Genomic DNA, 21,627 nt, shown 5'->3' with positions numbered 1-21,627 from the left:
TCTTTTAAAACATAACATGTAGCGAAAATAACTTCGCTTCAAACCAATTCGAAACCAATTTTTTTTTTTTACCAATATTTATTCATTTATTAGCAAGCATTTATTTTTAGTGTACTGGTAACTGCACGCTCGGTGTAGGAATACAAAGACGTACAGTCGTGTGCGCACGCGCGGACGGCAGTGCTGCCAGTGACGACGACTGTATCACACCCCGACGGCAAGCTAATCGCGCTTGTGAGCCCAAGTGTACTGTCGAACCGTCTATACCACCAGATTTAACCATCGGTAATATTTTTGATTATATAAACATATTATTTTCTCATTATAAAAATAATTATGATTTTTTCAAATAAATATTTTATCATGAATATTTTATTTGAAAATATAATTATTAATTTTTAATATATTATTTAAATAAATAAATTACTTAAAATATAATATAAAGTCAATTAATAATATTGTATCGGTATTATTTTTTATATCATAAGTGGTAAGAAGTACTTCTACATAAATTTTAAAATATATAAGTTTAAATATACGACTGTATTTCAGAGTCTCAAAAAGCGGGTACGGAAATACCGACGACACACACACCAACGTCCACCACACAAAGGAACTATAACACATTCAATGAAAAAAAAGGTATAACTAGTTAAACGTTTGAGAATACTTTATTTACTCTTTCATTCAGCACTGGAGTTTAAAGTAGTAAAATATGAGACTGTAGACCGTCTACTGGTCTATGGGCCTCTGGGAACACTACTCTCCTTCAATGCGAGTTGTTGCATTCACATGAAATATACTTGTATTCGAAACATACAGGAGCTTAATTTTCCTAACACATAAACAGTTTATCGCTTTAGAATCAAAAGGTAATCGTTGTCGTTTAGCTGAGTATCTATACATAAACATAACGATCCAGTTGCGGTTCAGACTAAGTTGGTTGATGTAGGTGAAATATAATCTGGATCCGATATAAATAAGAATTGGACCTGAGTTATTATTAAGCTGAGGTTAATTTCTGTGTCGAAGTAGAATCGAGAACGTATCGTTATCGTTATAAATTAGTAGAATTCACCCCTAGATTGGAGCTCACCGTTGAATTATAAATACTAATTAATCACATGCATTCTTAGCGATACTCGGTTGATCTTGCATATTCTAGCCACTGAGCTATTGTCTATTGTAATATCACAAATGTTAATTAAGTGTAATAGGAATTATGATTGTTTTTTTTTTTATTGTTACAGACTGCGAAGACAAACTGCCAAACTGCTCGCTCGCAGTCCAAGCCAGACTTTGTCACTACAAATATTACATACAAAATTGTTGCGATTCTTGTAAAGTAACATGATTACTTACATTAATATCGAATGAAATTTGAATATCGATTTAAATTCGATCACACTAACGTTCGGACAGTTATATACACGAACTTTTATACTTAGCATTACAAAAATAACTCGAAATAATTGTGTAAGCGAATAATAATTATAGTTTTATTCATATTGTATTTCGGTGTGATATTTATTTTCTATTAAAATCATAAGCACATAAGTATTATGACATTGTATTAATTTAAGAGTCAATTCAATGGTTCTTACAATATTTTGAACGTATAATGTAAATAAAAAACAATAAAAGTGCGTTACAAAAACTATATGGAATTGTTATTTTATTTATAATGTAAAATTACACATACATTAACAGCCTGTAAATTTCCCATTGCTGGGCTAAGGCCTCCTCTCCATTTGAGGAGAGGGTTTTGGAGCATATTCCACCACGCTACTCCAATGCGGGTAGGTGGAATACACATGTGGCAGACTTTCGTTGAAATTAGACACATGCAGGTTTCCTCACGATGTTTTCCTTCATCGCCGAGCACGAGATGAATTATAAACATAAATTAAGCACATGAAAATTCAATGGTGCTTGCCTGGGTTTGAACCCGAAATCATCGGTTAAGATGCACGCGCTCTAACCACTGGGCCATCACGGCTCATGTGAAATTATTTGTCGCTTAATTTCGGTGGAATCGAACTCGGTAACATCATTTTCTATTTAAGATATAGATACTTGAATATAGTCTATTTTGATTGAACAAATCCGTTTTTTAATAATAATAAAGTATCTTATTATAATATGATGTCTATCCTGTTTTGTCTACGGTAGCTATTCTTAAAGAAGGCAAGTCAGGATCTTCTCGTAAACCAACATTTCGAGAGGATTAGCAGCAGAAGTGTAATCAATGCCTAATTCCAAACTGCGGGCTGCTATTGGGAATTGACAGAAAAAAAACAGACGAGGCATTTCAACCCAGGATTTAGTGGTCAGTAGTCTTTGAAGTTTGCCATTCTCGAGGCTGTTGTCTTATTAAGACACGAACATAATAAATGTCTGAGAGAGAAGATTTTGTGTCAAAATAATGTTCTAAATATAAAAAAAAAATTGTCAGCACACAGCGAGGAAACGCTTGTGTACAGTATAGTATTCAGAATAATAATAATACTAAAGTATCTATGTACTTAGCTTTATATTACCATAGGAGACTCATCACTCAAAGCTGCCCACAGACTCACTATACATTATCTTGCATCATAGTGTCGTCTACCTTCTCGTGCAAAACGCTATTGCCCCTAATAGTAGTTTATTTTCAAGGTATTACAGTATCTATAAATTAAGTATGTAACAGTCCTAGTTGTGAGTATAACAATGCCTGTGTAATCCCGTATATTTTTGAACTACAGATGTTAAAAACAAAATGAAGTTAGTGATTACTTGGACGTTCTGAGGTATTATGATACAAATCTATTCTAATAAATATAATTCTCAAATGCCTTACTAAAATAACGACTTAACCAATATTCATAAAACTTATATAAAAAGATGCAGCTCGTTTCGGAGAAGACGTCGGTATAATATTTATTTAAGTAAGTGCGATTTGCAGGTTTGCCTGCTTTAAGTTTTGACTATTGACGTGACAAGCGTGTTAATGTTCTTGCGACATATTAACGACCCTACTGATATTATCAATTGCCTTGACATAGGCCTCGTGTACAATGCCTTATATAATGCTGTTGGTTTTATTGTATAACGAGACCAATGAGTTATTTGCTACAATACATACAATAAACATAACATTATTTGTATGAGGTCATTACAAATGATGACAGATATACCGGAAGCTGAAAACTGCTAATATTGTTTATTTTTAAATCATTTACTTATTGAGGTGATGTCATCACTCGTTTCCTATATTTGTATTCAAAATGCAACAAACATTCATGTTTAGTTTGCAATCAGTATATTTGTAAAAAATATTATTCAATAAAAATAATATTTTTTATAAAATTATTTACTTGGCGGGAGGATTTTGTACAAGCCCGTCTTATGTGTTCTTATGTGTTCTTTTGAATGATATTATTCATTTTAATATGTACAAATTTCATCTACATATACTTTTTGGGTTGGGTGATATGTGTAGTACAAAAACAATACAAATCTTAGAGCTGCTGATCTGCAAACTAGATAGTATTAAGGACGAAACAGCTTTTCCTTCCATGCTTACAACTATCAATATTAATTTTAAGTGGGCTACGGGTTTTATATAAATATTAATAATAAATAATAGATAAATTTAATGTTGAAAAATATGATACGTTCTACAAACGATGATTGTACATGATTTAAATTTTATAAATATATATTATTTAACAATTGTAGAAAATATTATTTAAAGGTAAAGGAAAATAAAACAAAATTCGGTGTTTAAAGCTTAATATTTTTGTACGTTGTTATACGTGTTATTAGTACAGACAGAAATGCCGTTACATTAGCAAAACCAATTTAAAAATAAACATAGTTGTGATGGTACGGTATAAATTATTGTGTTTGTTACCTATAACATAAATACTTACAGCCGGTAAATAAATGCGCTATACAAAATAATGTAAATATTTACATGAAATTTGCTATAAGAACAGCTCCACACGTAGACAATAGGTTGAGAATTGTTTTTTTTTTAATTGTATATTTTAAATTAAGAATATGATCGATCGGTATATAAAACTGATTATAACATCTGTTTATGTATAGTATGCATTCATTTCTGCTATTTTAACCTTGGCGACATTTGATTGTCACTTAACGATACAATTAATCGTGTGTGGCGCCGCCTTAAGCGTCCATTTCTTTGTTCACACATTCAGAATCAATAAATAATGAACACAATGTTATTGTTCCTTAATTACATTTAGAAACATTATCTTTTAATTTATAATGAATACTATAAAACCCTAAACTAAATCGTATATTAAATTTAATGACTAATCTATGATATAGTTTGAATGGTTAACTAAATATATTTTATAATACATTTGTAGAAATCTCATAATTAATATATTTCAGAACTCAGAAAAATGACAGAGGCAAGCTTATACAATTGTGAATAAGGAATAATATGCTTTAATGTTATATAAATATGATATATTTTCATGTATTACATTCTCTTTCAATGGTATTTACCTTTAGTGACATAAGTTGTTTATTATTTTTATTTAATTAATTAATGGAAACCGGTAGGTATAGTAGTAAGAAGTAAGGTCTCAACACCGCTCTCAGACATCGGTACTGTAAGAAACTATCCTTTATATTATAGCCACCAACCTTGACCACTAAAATGTTATGTCGTTTGCGCAAAGTGGCTCCCCCTACTAACCCAAACAGAACAATACTAAGTATTGCTGTTTTCCGGTAGAATATAGGTGTGGGTGATACCTACCCGGATGGGCTTACTCAAAGCCCTATCACCAGATTATTACTAAAGATTCGTGTCACGAGAGGCAAACACCATATTACGTCTATATTCTGGAGATCATAAAATTAATTCCTAACTTATAGAAATACAAACGTTACTTGACAAATGAACTTCTATTTATTATTATTGATAAAAATAGATTTATATATATTGTAATATATTATTTTTTACTTTTAAATTGATAAGAGGAAAAGTTCATTAGCCTTATGTATAGTGAAACTTCTTATAATTAATAAGTTTTGAGTTAAAAAGCTATTTTAAATGTAGTTAATTACATTTTTATTTAATTACTGAAAGTGAACAACTTTACACATACATACGTTATTATTTGTATGCATGTCGGTATGTTCACTTTAAGTTCATTTGTATCACAATACTATGAGTCGTAACTCCTTTGCTTCTAACATTACCTGTAAGAAAAAAAAAACAAAATTAAATTTAAGCATGAACTATTTTATGTAAAATGATACTGGTGCTAATTCGTATTATTAATCTCAATATAAAATTTAAATATATTCGATTTATTAATAACATTCCAATTTTGAAAATCGATTTAAAATAGGAATAATACATCTCGATTCATTTCAGTTATATTTGATTAAATATTTTGATTAACTCACCGTGGTTGATTGCCGTTTACCGACCGTGGCAAGAATGGCAGCAGTTATCGCCATAATAGTGGTAGTGGCAGAGACGCGCCTGCACCGCTAGCGCGCAGTTGCTGAGCTTGTCCGCGCATGCCCCTGTGCACATAATATATTGTATAAGTATATTAATAGTATATGCACTCATATATTTAAGAGAATATATTTATATCGTAGACTAGCTAATTCCGCTGGAGAAGTTAGAGTGCATAAGTGTGTGATCTTTCGTAATTCCATAGTGTGCTAATCCGTAAAGATTTTAGGCACTTTAGAGCCTTATTTAGCTATGAATATTGTAATAATAATATCCATATTAGTGAATACTGTTGTATATTGTAACATTTGTTAAATAAAAGAATTAAATAAAGGCTTTAAATGAAAACGTCTTTACTATTTCGTCAATTATTTGACTATTTATAATTTATTTTTTATTGACCAAAAGTAACCGCAATTTTGTCTATAACGACACACGCGTGTTAAAGTTAAAGTTACAGTTTAAAAAACATAGGTGGTTATAACTCTTATCAAATATAACTTTATTAAAATGGGTTGTAATTTTATCTAATGTTATAAAACTTTTGTACAAGAGAGGTTGTATATTCATCTTGACACAAAATATACAGCAGATGAAACCGCGTCGCAGTTTTAATTATACACTAAATGATATAAGTATGCAGTTTTACGGACTTTTACGAAGCCACCCAGTTTTAGTTTAGTTTTATTTTAATTGTAAGTACGATAATACTTAATTATTGCAGTAATTAAAAGTTACCTTTGCTAAATGAACGTTCTCTGACGTTCTGTGTGTTTTGGCTTTGGTGTCGCGTTACACGTTGTTGCGGATCTGTAATAGAAATATTTATTTTTCCTTTCAGGAGAGCGGTTTGTCAACAAATAATATTGTTTATTAAACACTTTATATATAAATAATTCGGAAGTTTGGATCAGATACGCTGAACGAATGATATTGGGCACAGGGATAGATTAGAATAGAGTCTGGAATAGCACATAGGTCGCTTTTTATCCCGGCTAAATGTACTAAACACCTACAACCCCCCCTCCTACAAATCAAAAAACTATAATAGTTGATTTATTTTTCATATGTAAAAAGTTGAAGTTGCGTCAAGATCGACTTTTGTTTTTATTTTTCATTTCAAGTACTATTTTGCATCTCGCAGTAAATTTCAGACCATTGTCTTATCTTAACGTAATAGGCATAAAATAATTAGAAACATAATAAATCTGTTGTTAATGTCTTCAATTCTTTAGTTGTATCTGGCATTATTTCGATTGTTGTAAACTATGTAGCAAAAAACAAATGGCTCGTACATTGAAGTGACTACTACCTAGATTTTGTATAGCCCACAAAATGTATTTTAGTCGATATTTTTACGATTACATTTTAATTAAATTTACACTGACTTGCACATAACATATAAACATATGTAGGTTCTTATTTTGATAGTAGTCTTTTGAGACTAATCTGCTATAAATTAACATAATAACATATCTTGTTTAATTCCTACCTGTAGCCACAACGCTAATGGCAGGCTTGACGACCGGTCGCGTGGTGCAGCGCGCGGGCACGCACGAGCGGCGCGCGGGCGGGCGCACGCTCGCGCAGTCCGCGTCCCGGGCCGCCCCGCCCGCGCCCTCCTCGCCGCCGCGCGCGCACCACACCGTGCGCGTTTGGATACCAGCTTCACATGGACCGGTGCACTGAGTAAAGTTTATTATTGTGTCAGCTATATATCACTTTTTCATCGGCAAAATTAGTATTTTCTAGCAGTTGCGTGTTTTTCTTTCGGATTAATGCTACAATTATAATAATATACCTTATTTATTGCGTTAGTATTTATATGATGATTCATTGGCTTGTTGATTTTTAGTTATGACAATATAAAATCAACATCAACAATCAACAAAGGGGTCCCCGTCTGGGTGCACAAAGCTTTAATACCGGTAAAAATTGTTGATATCTAATCGTACTTACCTCTCCCCAATCACTGAGATACCAAGAAGGAGCACAATTTCCTCCACACGCTCGTTCTGATTCAGGTTTGGTCGTTTTACACAAGTTATCACGCAGCCGTCTGCCGTTTCCACCGATGCAAATCACTCCTCTAACCTGTCGTCCACCACAAGCCGCTGAGCATGCTGACCAGTCACCTAGAGTAAAATTGATATTATTTATATGCTTTAGTCTAACATTAAAAAAAAACTTTGTGTAAGATTTTATATTAACCAGTAAACCATTGCGCATCACACTGTTTCCTTAAGGAGCATGTTTGAGAAATATGAGGAGCTCGGTGAGCTGCACAGCCGTCAGGTTCTGCGCAGCGAACTGCACGAGACTGTACTCCACCTCCTAAACACCAGCCTACGCACTGCAAAAAATAACAAGAGTTACTAAATGCATAACAAAGTAAGTTACTTCGATGGTTCTAAATGAATTATTTTTACCTCAGACCATTCCGTATAGAGCCAACCTCCAGCAGCAGTGAAGCTGTACTTGGGTTCATGTGTGAGGTTAATTTCATTATCCGATACGTTAGAAGCAAGGGATATTACAGGACCTTCACGGAATGTGTCAACTCGATCATTTGGACGAACTTGTCGTCTTGCATCAAGTCGTGGCGAGACTTCTGAGGCAGGTTTTCCATCACAGTTAGGAATTTCACAAGCTTCTTCACTTGGCGGCATAGGTAGCGGACATTTTTGGTCACTTATCTGTAAAATTATTGTTTGTCACAATTTTCAAATAAAATTCGAAAACTGTAGAATTAATGTTTATTCATCTAATCTACAAACCTTAGTAATACCTCGAGCATGGTCTTGGACACATCCAACTATTCTAGTACGATGAGCCGGACCACACACTGGACATGGTCCCCACGCAGCAGCTCTCCATCTAGGGGGACAAGGAGCCACTCCACACCGTCTACGTCTAGATGCAGGTGGCGTTCCGGTGCAATGAGCTGGGGACACTTCACGATCTTCTTTACCATCAAGCTCAACACATTTAAACTTTCCAATTTGAAGACCACCTCCGCAAGTTCTCGAACATTGCGTGTATGATACAATTTTCCATACAAACTTCCTGTCACCAATAACGTTAGTGTCTAATTGATACTGATTTTCAACAGAGCTAAATTCTGGTTGCTTCGACAGGGATGGGCCTGATTTTTCTAAGGCTCTCGTGTGAGATTCGGCATTGTGGTGTCTATGGTGTCTTTGAATTTGATGATGAGTTTGCTCAGGTTCACTGTTCGAAGTTGGAATATCGTTACTAGTTTCATCTGGCAATGAATCCGTAAGGTATTCGTATTTTATGTTCGGATTGGGTTGAGTATATAGGACCTAGAAACAAAATTAGTTTTAATACTGTGTTCAAAATATCGAATATTATATTATTGATTTGGTTATTTGTTACCATAATATCAACAGGGTGGTGAATAGGTCCCATCGCAAATATTTTGTCCAGACCAGAAGATCTAGAGTAAATAAATCGTGCGCCAGCTGCCTCATAAGTGCCTGGAGCGCTGACAGCAAATTCGCCATTCATGATATACGAGCCATTGGATACTCTTAGTGCTAAAAATAAAAAAAAAACGCCCCATGTTACTTTAACAATAATTTTAGAGTTACATATTAAATAATTTAGTCTCTTTCTGTTTTGATATCATTTATATCTAATTGAGACGTTTATGTTACGTTTCAAATATTTGATCATGTAGTTAATACGTTAAATGTACCGGTATTGATCTTAGTGTTTACGGAACAATCAGCGAATTGGTATCCTCGAGCATTGGCAGTGCGTCATGCAAATAATTACTCGCCAATTGTAACGGCGGCTATCTCCATTTATCTCACAATTTGCGGCGTAGGCGCTTCTATTGAAGCGATGCGCCAGCGGACTGTACGCGTGCAATTCCTATAAATCGATTCGACATCGATCTTTGCACTAGTGTACTCTTCATCTCTCTATTAAAATCTCGATTGACCCAATATTCGAGAACCAAATAACTTTAATAAAAATTGATACATATTGGCTGGCACTATTGTGACCGAAAGATTTAATAAACGGCCTTGGATCCAACATCTGCTCATTGCTAATTTACTACTAAGTATATCTACAATTGAACTAGTATGACCGAGTTCAATCAAACCTACCTCGAGTCTATGAAATTATTTCTTTAAATTTGACCTAATTTGTAATGATTTTCTTCATTAATTTGTCATGACCTAATCATAGATATTTCAACATACTCTGTCAGTACTTGGACTGCATTTTATTGACACTTATTATATATCTTGCGCACCTGGTTATAAGAGAATTAACATTTGCATCTAAGTAGATAATAATAGGGAGATAGATATTTAAGATAATCGTTATGGAGCAAGAACTTTAAAGGTCTCATATCTGTCGGCTTATCTGATCTAAAACAAAACGAAATCATACGATAGTAAAGTTTTCCATTAAAAATGTGTTACCGATGTAATTCTCGCTGGTGACGATTTCTGAGACGTTGAGTCTGCAGGCGCCACGCGGTATGGTCGTCACATAAGAGTAGCCCAGGGGCAGGCGAGGCCGAGAGAAAAGTCCGGACACGAGGCGTCGACCGCATTGCATGTCGCGGTTAGCCGTCGTTGCCAGCACACCCTCGCGGCCTACCACCTAAGAACAAAAAATACAGATATTAATAATTGATAGTAATAACTTTTTAATATAATATCTTTGTAACATAATTTATATAAAAGAAAATTATGTATTTAGACTAGTTTAAAAATGTTATAAGTAATACATAAATATCTGTATAGAAGCATAAGACTTTCTTGCCGATTATCAAAATTCTACCATCTGGAAAGAAACATCTCAGACCAGAGAAGAACCTTAAACCTGAGAAGAAAATAGATAGAAAATAGATAGTATGGTGATCGTTTTATTCCCAATGCGTGCTCTTATCTGTAAATTGTTAATTCTATAATAACCTTTAGCACACAAACTTTTAACGGTTTTCTTAAGCTAATAATATAAATATTTTGAACATGATCGCAGCTGTTTGTAAAACGTATACATTGTCCCACCAAATAATACTAATTTGGTAAATAGTAGCAAGTTTATGTTTGTTCCCTGCTTAAATAGTGTGCACATCGCAATTACCAAAAAAAAAAACGTTTATATTCTTACGAACATGCATGCAAAAATGCGTATACATTCTGAATCGCATAATATGCGTAATTATTTAACAATTTTTATACTTTTATGCAATAAGTTAAAACGAACCATTTGTAGATTCCAATTGATGTTCAGAATGTTCTTTAAATAGCGATTAAAAATAGACAACACTCATAATTTTACGCAAAATTATATTCGCCATGGTCATTCCCATGAGGTGATCTACGAACAGCAACGCAGGGTAAGGATTAACACGTCAGCATATTACACGGATGTCGTCGGGAGACCGCCGGCATCGCGCAGTAATTATAGTAATATACTCGTAGCAATGAGCGTTCTTCTCATATTGTATTTCATCCATATGCGAGTTATAAGTCGAACATTATAAATGTAAGAATTTGTGGGATGTTACAGGTTACTCAATCACGCACGACAATGAACCATCTAGTATTTCGAATGAAACGCGTTTTTAAACTCCGATTAACAGAATAAGCGATAAATTTTGACCTCTTATTTGAGTTTGGGAGAATATAAGATAGAGAGACTGTTATGGACTCCTATAAGGTTTTTGATATTCTTATTCGTTTTTTTTTGTTTTATTAAAGTATAGCTAATAATACTTTAATAGAAATATCTGTATATATATAAAATTCCTTGTTATGTCAAAATTCTTTTATATCTAACCTCATACGTCAATATAATAATTTTGAGCTGATCATGCATATCACTATACTAATTTGTTTAATAAATATTGATAGTCAATTTACAAAACTCCATATCTATATTATAAACGTATTTTTGTCTAGCTACCTAGCAGCCTCGGTTTCGCAAGGGTACAATTTTTTATAAATAAAATGATATGAATATGTACATATTCATTCATTTTCAATTATATCATTAGTTTCGGGGATTACCCCCTACACGAAAACACACAAATTTTACGTCTTTTATAATGTAATAGTATAGTTATTATGTAAAGTTAGTTTTAATAGAATTTCATATAAACCTTTACAGATCGAAATATTCCAAAACTCTTACGTTACGTCGTAAGATTAATGACTAAGTGGTCTATATGCGACTAATTGATCAAGCTGATTTAAATTCATACGATATATTTATGTGTTAACAATTTCAATTTCCCGCTGATTACAATCTCATGTAATGGACATAACATTTAATATGTTACAAGGCTATATCTTAATAGAATTAATATAAAAATGCAAAACATTTTAAATATTGATTATTTTAAATGTTTACAGTAACGTTTTAATTTTTATTTTCGTACACATAAATAAAACACTTGTTTTTGTTTCGGTCGGTATATGATATAGCTCTAAAAAGAAAGGCAAGCTATAATATGCCTATAAAAATAGAATAAGCGCTTTAAAAGAATAATCGCTTATCAGATTAAATTGCATGTCTAATAAATCGTAGCTCTGTGGGCGACCCGATGATTGAAACATGATATTGGCAGGCGTAGCAAATGTCTACAATTTAAACTACACTCGCATTGACTATTCTTAAGCCCGCAATTTAGGATAATGATTCATAGGGCAATCTACCCGCTCATAATGTACAAAATATAGCAATTTTAAAATAGGAATTCCTCATTCGTCATAATTTATAGGAATTAGTAAGAGTCGAAACAAAATATTACAATAACTGACACCTGGATGTTTTGTTGTCACTTCTAATGAAAGTCCGAATAATAGAGTATTATAGAGTTGTACGTTTATTTATTTACAAGCACTCCTTTTTTTTTTAAACATTTTCATTTAGTAATTTATGTCATGGGAGTAATATTATTAAGATACAACATATTGTATCTGAATAATATTGCTAATGTTGTGTTTCAAACTTGTCTGTTGAGGCAACACCACCCATTGACATTGCCAATGTATGAAATAATAACCTCCCTTACATCACCAATGCGCCACCAATTTTGAGAATTAAGGTCCTCGTGCCTGTAGTTACACTGGCTCACTCATCCTTCTACCCGGAACACAACAATACTAAGTACTGCTGTTTAGCGGTAGAATATCTGATGATGTGCCAGACAATCTTGCACAAAATCCCTACCGTCAAGTAAATGTGAGTCTTCAAATGTCAAACAGTAAAGGTGTTTTTAATATTTCAATATGTTTTTTTTTTTAAAAGACTTACTATCATTCGAATAGAATATACGTGCAACAGTTACGAGGGACACGTCGTATTTTTATGAGCTACGAGTAACATTTACGAGTATGTTATTTTGGTATCAATATAACGAGAATGATATAAATTGCTTATGTAATATTTACAGTTAAATATATATTTTTTATGAGAAGCACTTTATGTTCGAATACATTTAATATACAGTAACTCGAAACTCGAGTAAAAAATATATCTAAAATTGATATATGGTAGATGTATTTCTACATATTTATATACTTGGTGGTAGGATTTTGTGCAACTCCGTCTTAGAGGTACCACTTAACGCCAAGCAGCAACACTATTTTTATTGTTATTATTGTATATCTGCAGAAATCTTGTCCGTGCTTATTTTATCTTTTTAATTGGTATTTTTTTATTTTATTCCTTTGTGCCATCAATTATCAACAAATGATAATTATTAATTTAAGGCAATACTTAATAATGGCAATATTGTTGTGTTCCATTGAACCTGTGCATCAGTGTAACTACGGAGTACGGGTACAAGGGTCATAACAACTTGGTTCCCGAGGTTGGTGACTTAGGTAGCCACTATATCGACATTGCAAGGAATGGTTATTATTTCTTATAATACCGATGTCTATGGACACTGGAGTCCTCTTACCATCAGGTGGCCCGTTTGGCAGCCCAACTAAATATTTGAAAAAATATTTATGCTAAGATTTATGTTTGATAAATACATACGAAATTTAAACAAAAACAGTTTATCTTGAGAAATAAAAACTAATATTTAAATTTAACTAATTTAACTTTACAATCACTTACGTACAAAAGCTTAGCACAGTCTTTATATGACAATCAATCTGCACCAGTGAAGTCGTGGTTATAAGATATTTTTTTAAAATTTAATTATAATTTTTTTTATATATTTAATTTTTCGTTTTAATTTTGCGATATCCATAAAAATCAATTATTTTTTTATTATTTCCTAACTTTTTTCTTATTCTTACATAATATTATAGTCAAATAAAATCTCTTTCTCTTTTATATAAATTCAATCTAGTTGCTGATGTACATTTGTTTGAGTACTTATGTGTATGGCAGACATACTTGTAACCAAGTGAAACCGCGAGGCAAAGCTAGTGATGTCGTATTATTAAATCAATTGCTAATTGTTGTAACCTTGCAAGCTATTAATTCTAAGTACTCTTGTAGGTATATCACAAATTCGGCATTCGAAAGATTGATTATGATCTTGGAATGTAAAAAATTACCGTTATGGACTTTCGACATTGAATATATTATATTATAGACATACAAAATTGTCGTATATATATTTTTTGTAGGCTCAAGCAAGTGTCGTTATAATCAGAGATAAAACATCTACCCAATACGACTTTTTCAAATAAGGGCATTTTTTCCACAAACTCCAGCAATGAGTCCGATTTTTGGAAGGTTTTTATTCATTAAATCACCCTAACTGGGTTATTTACTCTATTGTACATGGGCTAAGAAAAGATCTAGTTTTTCAAAAATAATCTAAACAAGTTCAGATATAACACGCAGATCGATTCCCTAATAGCTAATTACAAACGAAATCGTAAAACAAATAATAATTTGACACTCACTACTTGAACTGACCGTAAAATGTTAAAAGCCGATCTACAGTGATTACTTGTTGATAGAGCTTTTTGCAAGCCCGTATAGATTGCACTCATCAGATGTTCTACCGCCAAATAGCAATACGTAGTTTTTTGTTTTCCGGTTTGAACGGTGAGTAAGCCAGTGTACCTAAAACAGTTTAAACATGCACAAGGGACATAACATCTTAGCTCCTATGGTTGGTAGTACGTTGGTGATGTAAGAAATGGTTTAGATTCCTTTCAGCGCCAATATCTATGGTAGGTAGTAACCACTTACCATCAAGTGGCCTATTTGCCCACCTTACCCTTGCCCACCTTTTAATTCCATAAAATAAACCGCAAAACATTATGTTTTGCAGCAATTAAAATCCTATATATCCTAGTGATCCTAATATTGATATTTTTATTAACGAACCCTGTCGGCACAACTGAAAGCCATTAAACTAAGAATTGAATTGAATTGAATTATAGATCGCTTGTCAACAATAAAAAAATAAATAGCAAAAAACTGAATCACTTAATACAGCAATAGTTACTAAAATCCTTAAGAAAAAAATTATATCCGATCATCTAAAAAATTAATATATATATACAGACGAATTGGGAACCATTTCCCAGGGCTGTAAAGAGGTTAGTATAAAACTTTTATATACTATTACATAATACCGCATTTATTTTTTCATCCAGAGTAATAAAATAAATAATAGGTGCACAATTAAGGTTACAACTGTTAACCAGTTTATAATTTGTTCTATTGCTAAGTTAATAAGCAAGAATACATAAACATCTTAATAATCAATTATAGTACAGGGTGGGCACGGAAAACCCTCGTCTTAAACGCCAAAAGCCTCTTCATTCACCTAAAACGACAGTATGTGCTGCCATATCAGCAAAGGGCATAATCGGTCCATATTTCTTTGAAGATAATCAAGGAAATAACGTAACTGTAGACTCAGTGGGATACGTGAAGAATTTGCGAGAGTTTTTGACACCACAGTTACATGAATTTGATGGATACAACAGCAGGACTTGGATGCAACAAGATGGAGCAACATGCCATACGTTAATTGTGAGTTTACCGGTGGTCAAAGAAATGTTTCCTAACAAATTGATGTCTGGCAGAGATGATATCCCATGGCCTCCAAGAAGCCCGGACCTCTCACCTTGCGATTTTTTCTTGTGGGGATATCTAAAGAGTCGAGTGTACTTTAGTAAACCAACGACCATATCCCAATTAAAAGAATACATCCACGAGGAGATAACCGCGATTCCTCGCAGCATGTGTCACCGAGTTTTCCAAAATTTACGTAGTCGCAGGAGTAGTTGCAGGAGTGTCAACGACGAGACGGAGCACATCTCGACGATATAATTTTTAAAAAATTAAATTTTAATAAATGTTTATTACGTTAAATAAATCATCAACAAAATAATATGTGTACTTTTATTGCTACTCATGTTTCAAAAGTGCAAAAATTTATGGGCCACCCTGTATAAAGATAATCGGTTTCAAAGCTTACTAATTATATCTAATTATGCGTTCCCAATACAATCACAGCGGCTAACAGTATCTATAAAATAATTAAGTTATTCTGATTACTTAACAATCGTGAAATACATGTATTTCAAGTTTAAACAATAAAGAAACTTAGTGTTTTATACTTAACAGTAACAGAGGAGCTTATTTTTGTAATAAATAAATAAAACTAGAAATAAAAATAAATGTATTGAAGGTTTATGTTGAATCTGGAGGTAAGTATTATTTTTGTTAATTTGTACGGTAGACACAAGATCGTGATTAATATTTTTAGTTTAAGATTCTAAAGCCCGGTTATTATTTTGTCCATTTAAGCATATGGTAAGATATATTATTTGATTTTAGTAGGCTTTCATGCTTGTGGTAAACTTAGTTCAAACCAGTCTTGATAGGTACAAATATCAGTATTCTGCCGCTATACATGAGCCAATGAACCAGTGTAATTATAGGTACAAGGTACATATATAAGAAATTAGATACCATGGGTGGCAGAGTCTTGACAAACTAAGAGCTCTGACTATGGGCTAAGCCATGTATGTAGTACATAAATAAATCGTCAGAATTTAGTATTCTAGAGATATTTTAAAATTCGAATTTGAAAATATTAAATCCCATCTAATATACGTTTTAAGAATCGTGCGACAAAAACATGTGTATACAAAGTCAATAGCAAGATGCATATGGCAATGATTACGTCATTTCGTAACATTCACTGTGACGCTAATGCGTGTTGAACATTAGTTGATAGTAATGTCAATTTTATGAGCCGAATACAAGATAACGACGTCTAAATCTCATATCGAACGGCACTGGAAACGAATTAATCGTTGAATGCAAAATATTTTTTTATTACGCAAACGTACAAGGCACCGTTTTGATTTTAGTTTTGTGACATTCTTGAACAAATAATATCAAATGCGACGCTGATAACATTGGTTGTTCTAGGTTGTTCTTATTTCCTTTAATGTATATATTTTTAAATAAATCTTTATTAATACATTTTTTAAATGTTTTGTTAAATCTATTAATGTTCTCATTTCAGTGTTGCCTGTTTTTATAACAGGGGACAATTACCTACGTATATTTTGTATATTCTGTCATATTCAGATTGTTTGTTTTAACATTGCGTCTCGTTGTATAAATAAAGAAGCTCTTGTTATTCAGAACACGTGACTGTAGCACAATGTAAACATTCAAATTAATTACTTAATATTTATTTGATAAAATTCTAATTTCGACTTAAATCAATATATAGGAACGAATACAGTCAACAAAACAATACCCTTTAAGTATTCACAAAGAAAGTCATGGTCAAGTTAGTAGCAGGTGCTGTATCTGCTATATTTAAACTGTTGAAAAGACTTTCATTAATTGGTTCAATTAGGCCATTAGGTTATTTACCTTTGACTAATTGGCAGATTGCGCGCTGCAACTAGATGCCAAAACTATTAGACTATTTGATTTGTAATCATTAAAAACAGAAATAATGGCTAAACAATCATAGCCCAGGATATAAAATATGTGAAGGTTAGTTAATTTATGGTTACTTAAAGAAATAAAATATCACGTGCTTATATAGAAATTCGCCAATTCTAATGTCTGTTTCACTTACTAAGTTGAATAAATCCCTTTCGTTCGTATAAATTAGTTTACTTGTATGATTGTAATCTAAATTACTATCCAATGTTTGGCATTATATCCCGTATCGACTTAAAAAAAAAAATCTTCGGGATTTAAAAATTACAGGTAAATAAATATCATATTTAGTCAATGCAATGTCTTCATGATTGCATGTTCGTGTAACGCACTTTTAAAAAAGTAGATTTAGTGAGAATAATGATATATTATCAAATGTAAATCAAAGTAACGCAAACGACGACTAGTTTTTCCAAAACAAGAATTATTTATGACGTTTCCCACAGTTGTCATTATCATCAATAATTAAGAGTCATTATTACGCATGTTCAATATAAATAGTCTCAAGACGGTTCCGTTGCGATATATATGTTTAGGGACTTTTAAGCGACAAAGCTTCTCTTAATAAAGTTTATCACTACTAACAATAATAATAATTAAATTAAAATCACTACCTATTTTAACTTTAACTAGTAAATCATTGCTGCTATATCTGAGTCAGGTATAGACAGTATGCATGACGACATCCATTAAAATTTACACCAAAACGACGTGTCAATACCTGTCTCCTCTCAGAATTTGCGACATTTCCAAAGTGCTTTAGCTTTTAAAAGAAAAAAAAAAAACAATGAAATAAAATAATAATATTATTAATTGTAAATCACAAACATATAAATTTTACAAACAAGAACAATTATATAATTTAAAGAAGAATATCAAAAAAAGACAAAGTCACGTGATTAATGTACGTGTAACGAGATTTTACAGGAGGATGATATCAACCGAGGAAGAGAAGTGTCGGAAGACTTAACGGCGCGTAAACGGCGTATTCCGCTGACACGAGGAATTAGAACAATGGAGCATCGCATTACAATGTTGCAGACTTGGATTCCTTTAAGCTGTTAACTACTAGGTGTTCCCTACGACTATGTTATTTTTTAAACACTCACACAGACACACATGAAACACACATTACATTAACAATGCGCCGGCAAACAGTGTCGTTACACTGGTTCACTCACACTTCAAAACGGAACATAAGAATACCAAGTTGTGCTGCTTGGCGGTAGAATATTTGATAGGTTGTACCAACCAAGACGGCCTTGTTCAAAGGCCTACCACCAAGTACTATTTATGACGTCATGCAATCTCTACCGCCGCTCTCTACTCTCTTGTGTTAGTGTTGCATATACTGTATACGTTAAAACCATAAAAGGTGAAGTAAATTTATTGTATTAAAAGAAAACTTTATATTATTTTGGTTTTCTTAAATTATACTACTTTCAATGATTATTCCGTGATTAGTTCCGCGAATGCTATATATTATTTTCTCCTATAAGACCCGTAATGTTTACGACTATTTCCCGTAATGTTTCAATGTTAGAATCGTGAATTTAAATATTTCATCGTAGTTATATTTTTTCTAGTAATAGAAAAGACCATCCATAACATATTTTGTGAATCCAATCAAAACTCTAATAAACTAAATACTTTTTAGAAAAAAACGCCTGGATTTAGGCTCGGGTTCCATCACAGGACACTAATTATTGTAAAAAAAAGCATTGTAAATCTGTTTATTTGAAAAGAGCAACTATGCGAGTTTCTTGCCGTTTCTTCTCGCTGGAAGCTGCTTTCCGTAACGGTGGTAGTATTTAAATATAGACGATTCAAAAACGCTTCGTTGTGAAGTTTACTTGAATAAAATTGATTTGATTTGATTTAATATCACAACGGGTTGGCCTCTAGAGAAGCCAAGATGTTATCTTCAATTCAATTTAAGTTTTTTTTTTTGTTGAAAATTTAATGGTGTCAACTTCATTATATAACAAAAGCCTATAAAATACAAAAAAAATTAAGTTTGCCTTAATTAGATAGCCGGCATAACATAAAAAAAGTTTATGATCAAAGTGTGACGGTTCTGAGCTATTCTTGTCGATTGATGCGAGATTCCAATCAACGTCAGTCTGAAGGGTAGGTCAATATTAAGTGTCAGTCGTAAAACAAGATAATGAAACGAAAGCATCTGGGTTACAGGGAGCTAAATGATACGCCCCCATATAAAACCCACTCGTTACACTTCGAATGTTTCGAACAGAGTATTTAAACGTTTCAAAAATTCATGCTGAGATCTTACGATAGAGTGACACGTCGTAAGATTCTTATTTTTTAATGTATTAGGAAGGCAAATAAGCTTCATGGTAAGTGGTTACCCCCACCCACATCCCCCACCCACGTAAGCCTAAAAGACCAGTTTTAAAGCGCCTCCAATCGTGGAATCCATGATGATACGTCTTTTGTACCTTTAATAATTATAGAGACTCAAACCGTAATACAGCTATGGAGAGTTACAATAATGACAGTACTTCAGCTACATCAGTCAATTTCAAAGACTAGTGTTGTCATCGTAGGAGATATTACAGAAGACAAATGTGCGCATAAACTTAAGTACACTCCATATTCAACTCGCCTAATATTCCACCATTGACCTGTCCGACACGATCAGATACAGATCAGGTGCAGAGAAGCACCTACTTCTCGTTGTAGTGGAATGTAAACGACAGATATTGAGAAATAATTAATAGCAAAACTATTAAAAACCCACACGGGAGTTTCCGATACGCGGTCTTAAAAATAAACTAATGGAAGGAAGGTATTGAGCGATTACGGTTGATTTACCTATATAGATTCTTCAATATCAAAGATCTAGTTCCGTTATTGTAAAAATAACTAAATTCTGCAGCAAACTTTAAACTTTCACTTGTGCGTAAATTTCTATTTTATACTGTATGTAATCACTTGAGGTTGTTAGAAGTATAAAATATAATCTATTATAGATTATATAAAATAGAAATCAACGCAACACTTTACGCATAAAATAAACTTGACGCTTTTAATGTTAAAATACTATTTTATGGTGGTTTAGAGAGTTGCCGTTAATCTAAAGATTTTTTTTTATCTAAGAAAAAATAAGTGTAAAGTACAGTAACTGCTTGTAAGTGTCCTAATGATGGGCTTCAGCTCACCTCAGGTTGCACAGCCAACCACGAGATAAACTGTTAGCACAAATAAAGTACTTGAAAATTTGCTAGGGGTTGGTGTGGGCTGCCCGGGTTTGACCACCTTGGATCTCAAAATATTAAAAATAGTGTATTATCATAAAATGATTTTCAGTTAATTATATATCCGTTAATTTTAATTCGAACCTAATGGATATATTCATTATCCTTTTTGAAAAACATTGTCAGAAAAATCCTGCCATTGTCTGTCGAAGCTCGTTACTTTTAAGTTCCTTACACATTATTTAGGTCTCAATGACACTTAAACATTTGCTGATTCATTTCTAAGAATAGATGTTGATTCATCGTTTTCCTTAAAAGCGTGAAACTTCAATGAGCTATTTTCACGAGGAATCAGCTGGTTTATTAGACGTGCCTACGTACGTCTTTATTACTTTCAATTGTTTGTCGTTTATGGCAGAGCTGAGCTTGAGCAAGGTCGAAACGTTTAGGGCATGCAATTTAATGCATACATAACAAAGAACAATGTGTCGCTTTAGCGAAATATAGTCTTTAATATACAATGAGAACGAAATCACAAGCTCGAAATATAGAATGGCACGCGACAAATCATATAATTAAAACAATAGCCGAGCTATTATAAATTACAACGAAGTTTCATTTAGTGCAACTAGTCCAGTCGTTGACTTTCCATTATCATATACGATGAGTTTCACCCGGTTTGTATTATAAATTTACTAGCTCCGTGACTCCCTCGGCTCGGATGTAATTCCGCAGTCTGAATTCAGCGTCATGAAGCTTGAAATATTCATCAATACGTCAAATTGTTCGAGACAATCTCAGCGGCAGTTGGTTCATGTCCGTCTAATTATACGAAGGACATTTCTGGAATACTTCAATCGTGATAGCTTTATGTATTTGTTTTAAACGACTTCAATCAGATATATAGTTAATTGCTTTCAAGAAATAAGGGCATTGTGATCGTTTTATTGTCAATTTTGTCGAGAG

The 21,627-nt window shown here is 32.9% G+C and overlaps 2 protein-coding genes across 2 annotated transcripts in view; one reads left to right on the top strand and one right to left on the bottom strand.

Moving 5' to 3' along the window:
• The window catches only part of LOC113398203 (thrombospondin type-1 domain-containing protein 4-like), a 63,573-nt gene extending 61,911 nt beyond the window's left edge, over window positions 1-1,662 (top strand). Inside the window, exons 14-16 of the mRNA XM_026636834.2 lie at window positions 111-285; window positions 553-642; window positions 1,251-1,662. Coding sequence (XP_026492619.2) covers window positions 111-285; window positions 553-642; window positions 1,251-1,354 — 369 coding nt within the window. The 3' untranslated portion in view covers window positions 1,355-1,662. The remainder of the gene's footprint in view (window positions 1-110; window positions 286-552; window positions 643-1,250) is intronic.
• Window positions 1,663-3,760: 2,098 nt separating this feature from the next.
• Window positions 3,761-21,627, bottom strand: part of LOC113399175 (thrombospondin type-1 domain-containing protein 4-like) — a 117,032-nt gene continuing 99,165 nt past the window's right edge. Inside the window, exons 7-16 of the mRNA XM_026638257.2 lie at window positions 9,955-10,138; window positions 8,894-9,054; window positions 8,272-8,820; window positions 7,924-8,190; window positions 7,706-7,847; window positions 7,454-7,629; window positions 6,987-7,179; window positions 6,233-6,304; window positions 5,437-5,559; window positions 3,761-5,226 (exon numbers count right to left, since the gene is read on the bottom strand). Coding sequence (XP_026494042.2) covers window positions 5,453-5,559; window positions 6,233-6,304; window positions 6,987-7,179; window positions 7,454-7,629; window positions 7,706-7,847; window positions 7,924-8,190; window positions 8,272-8,820; window positions 8,894-9,054; window positions 9,955-10,138 — 1,851 coding nt within the window. The 3' untranslated portion in view covers window positions 3,761-5,226; window positions 5,437-5,452. The remainder of the gene's footprint in view (window positions 5,227-5,436; window positions 5,560-6,232; window positions 6,305-6,986; window positions 7,180-7,453; window positions 7,630-7,705; window positions 7,848-7,923; window positions 8,191-8,271; window positions 8,821-8,893; window positions 9,055-9,954; window positions 10,139-21,627) is intronic.

The sequence above is a fragment of the Vanessa tameamea genome, chromosome 18 (genome assembly GCF_037043105.1).
Source record: "Vanessa tameamea isolate UH-Manoa-2023 chromosome 18, ilVanTame1 primary haplotype, whole genome shotgun sequence".
NCBI lineage: Eukaryota > Metazoa > Arthropoda > Insecta > Lepidoptera > Nymphalidae > Vanessa > Vanessa tameamea.
This window is presented reverse-complemented; position numbering and strand designations above follow the sequence as displayed.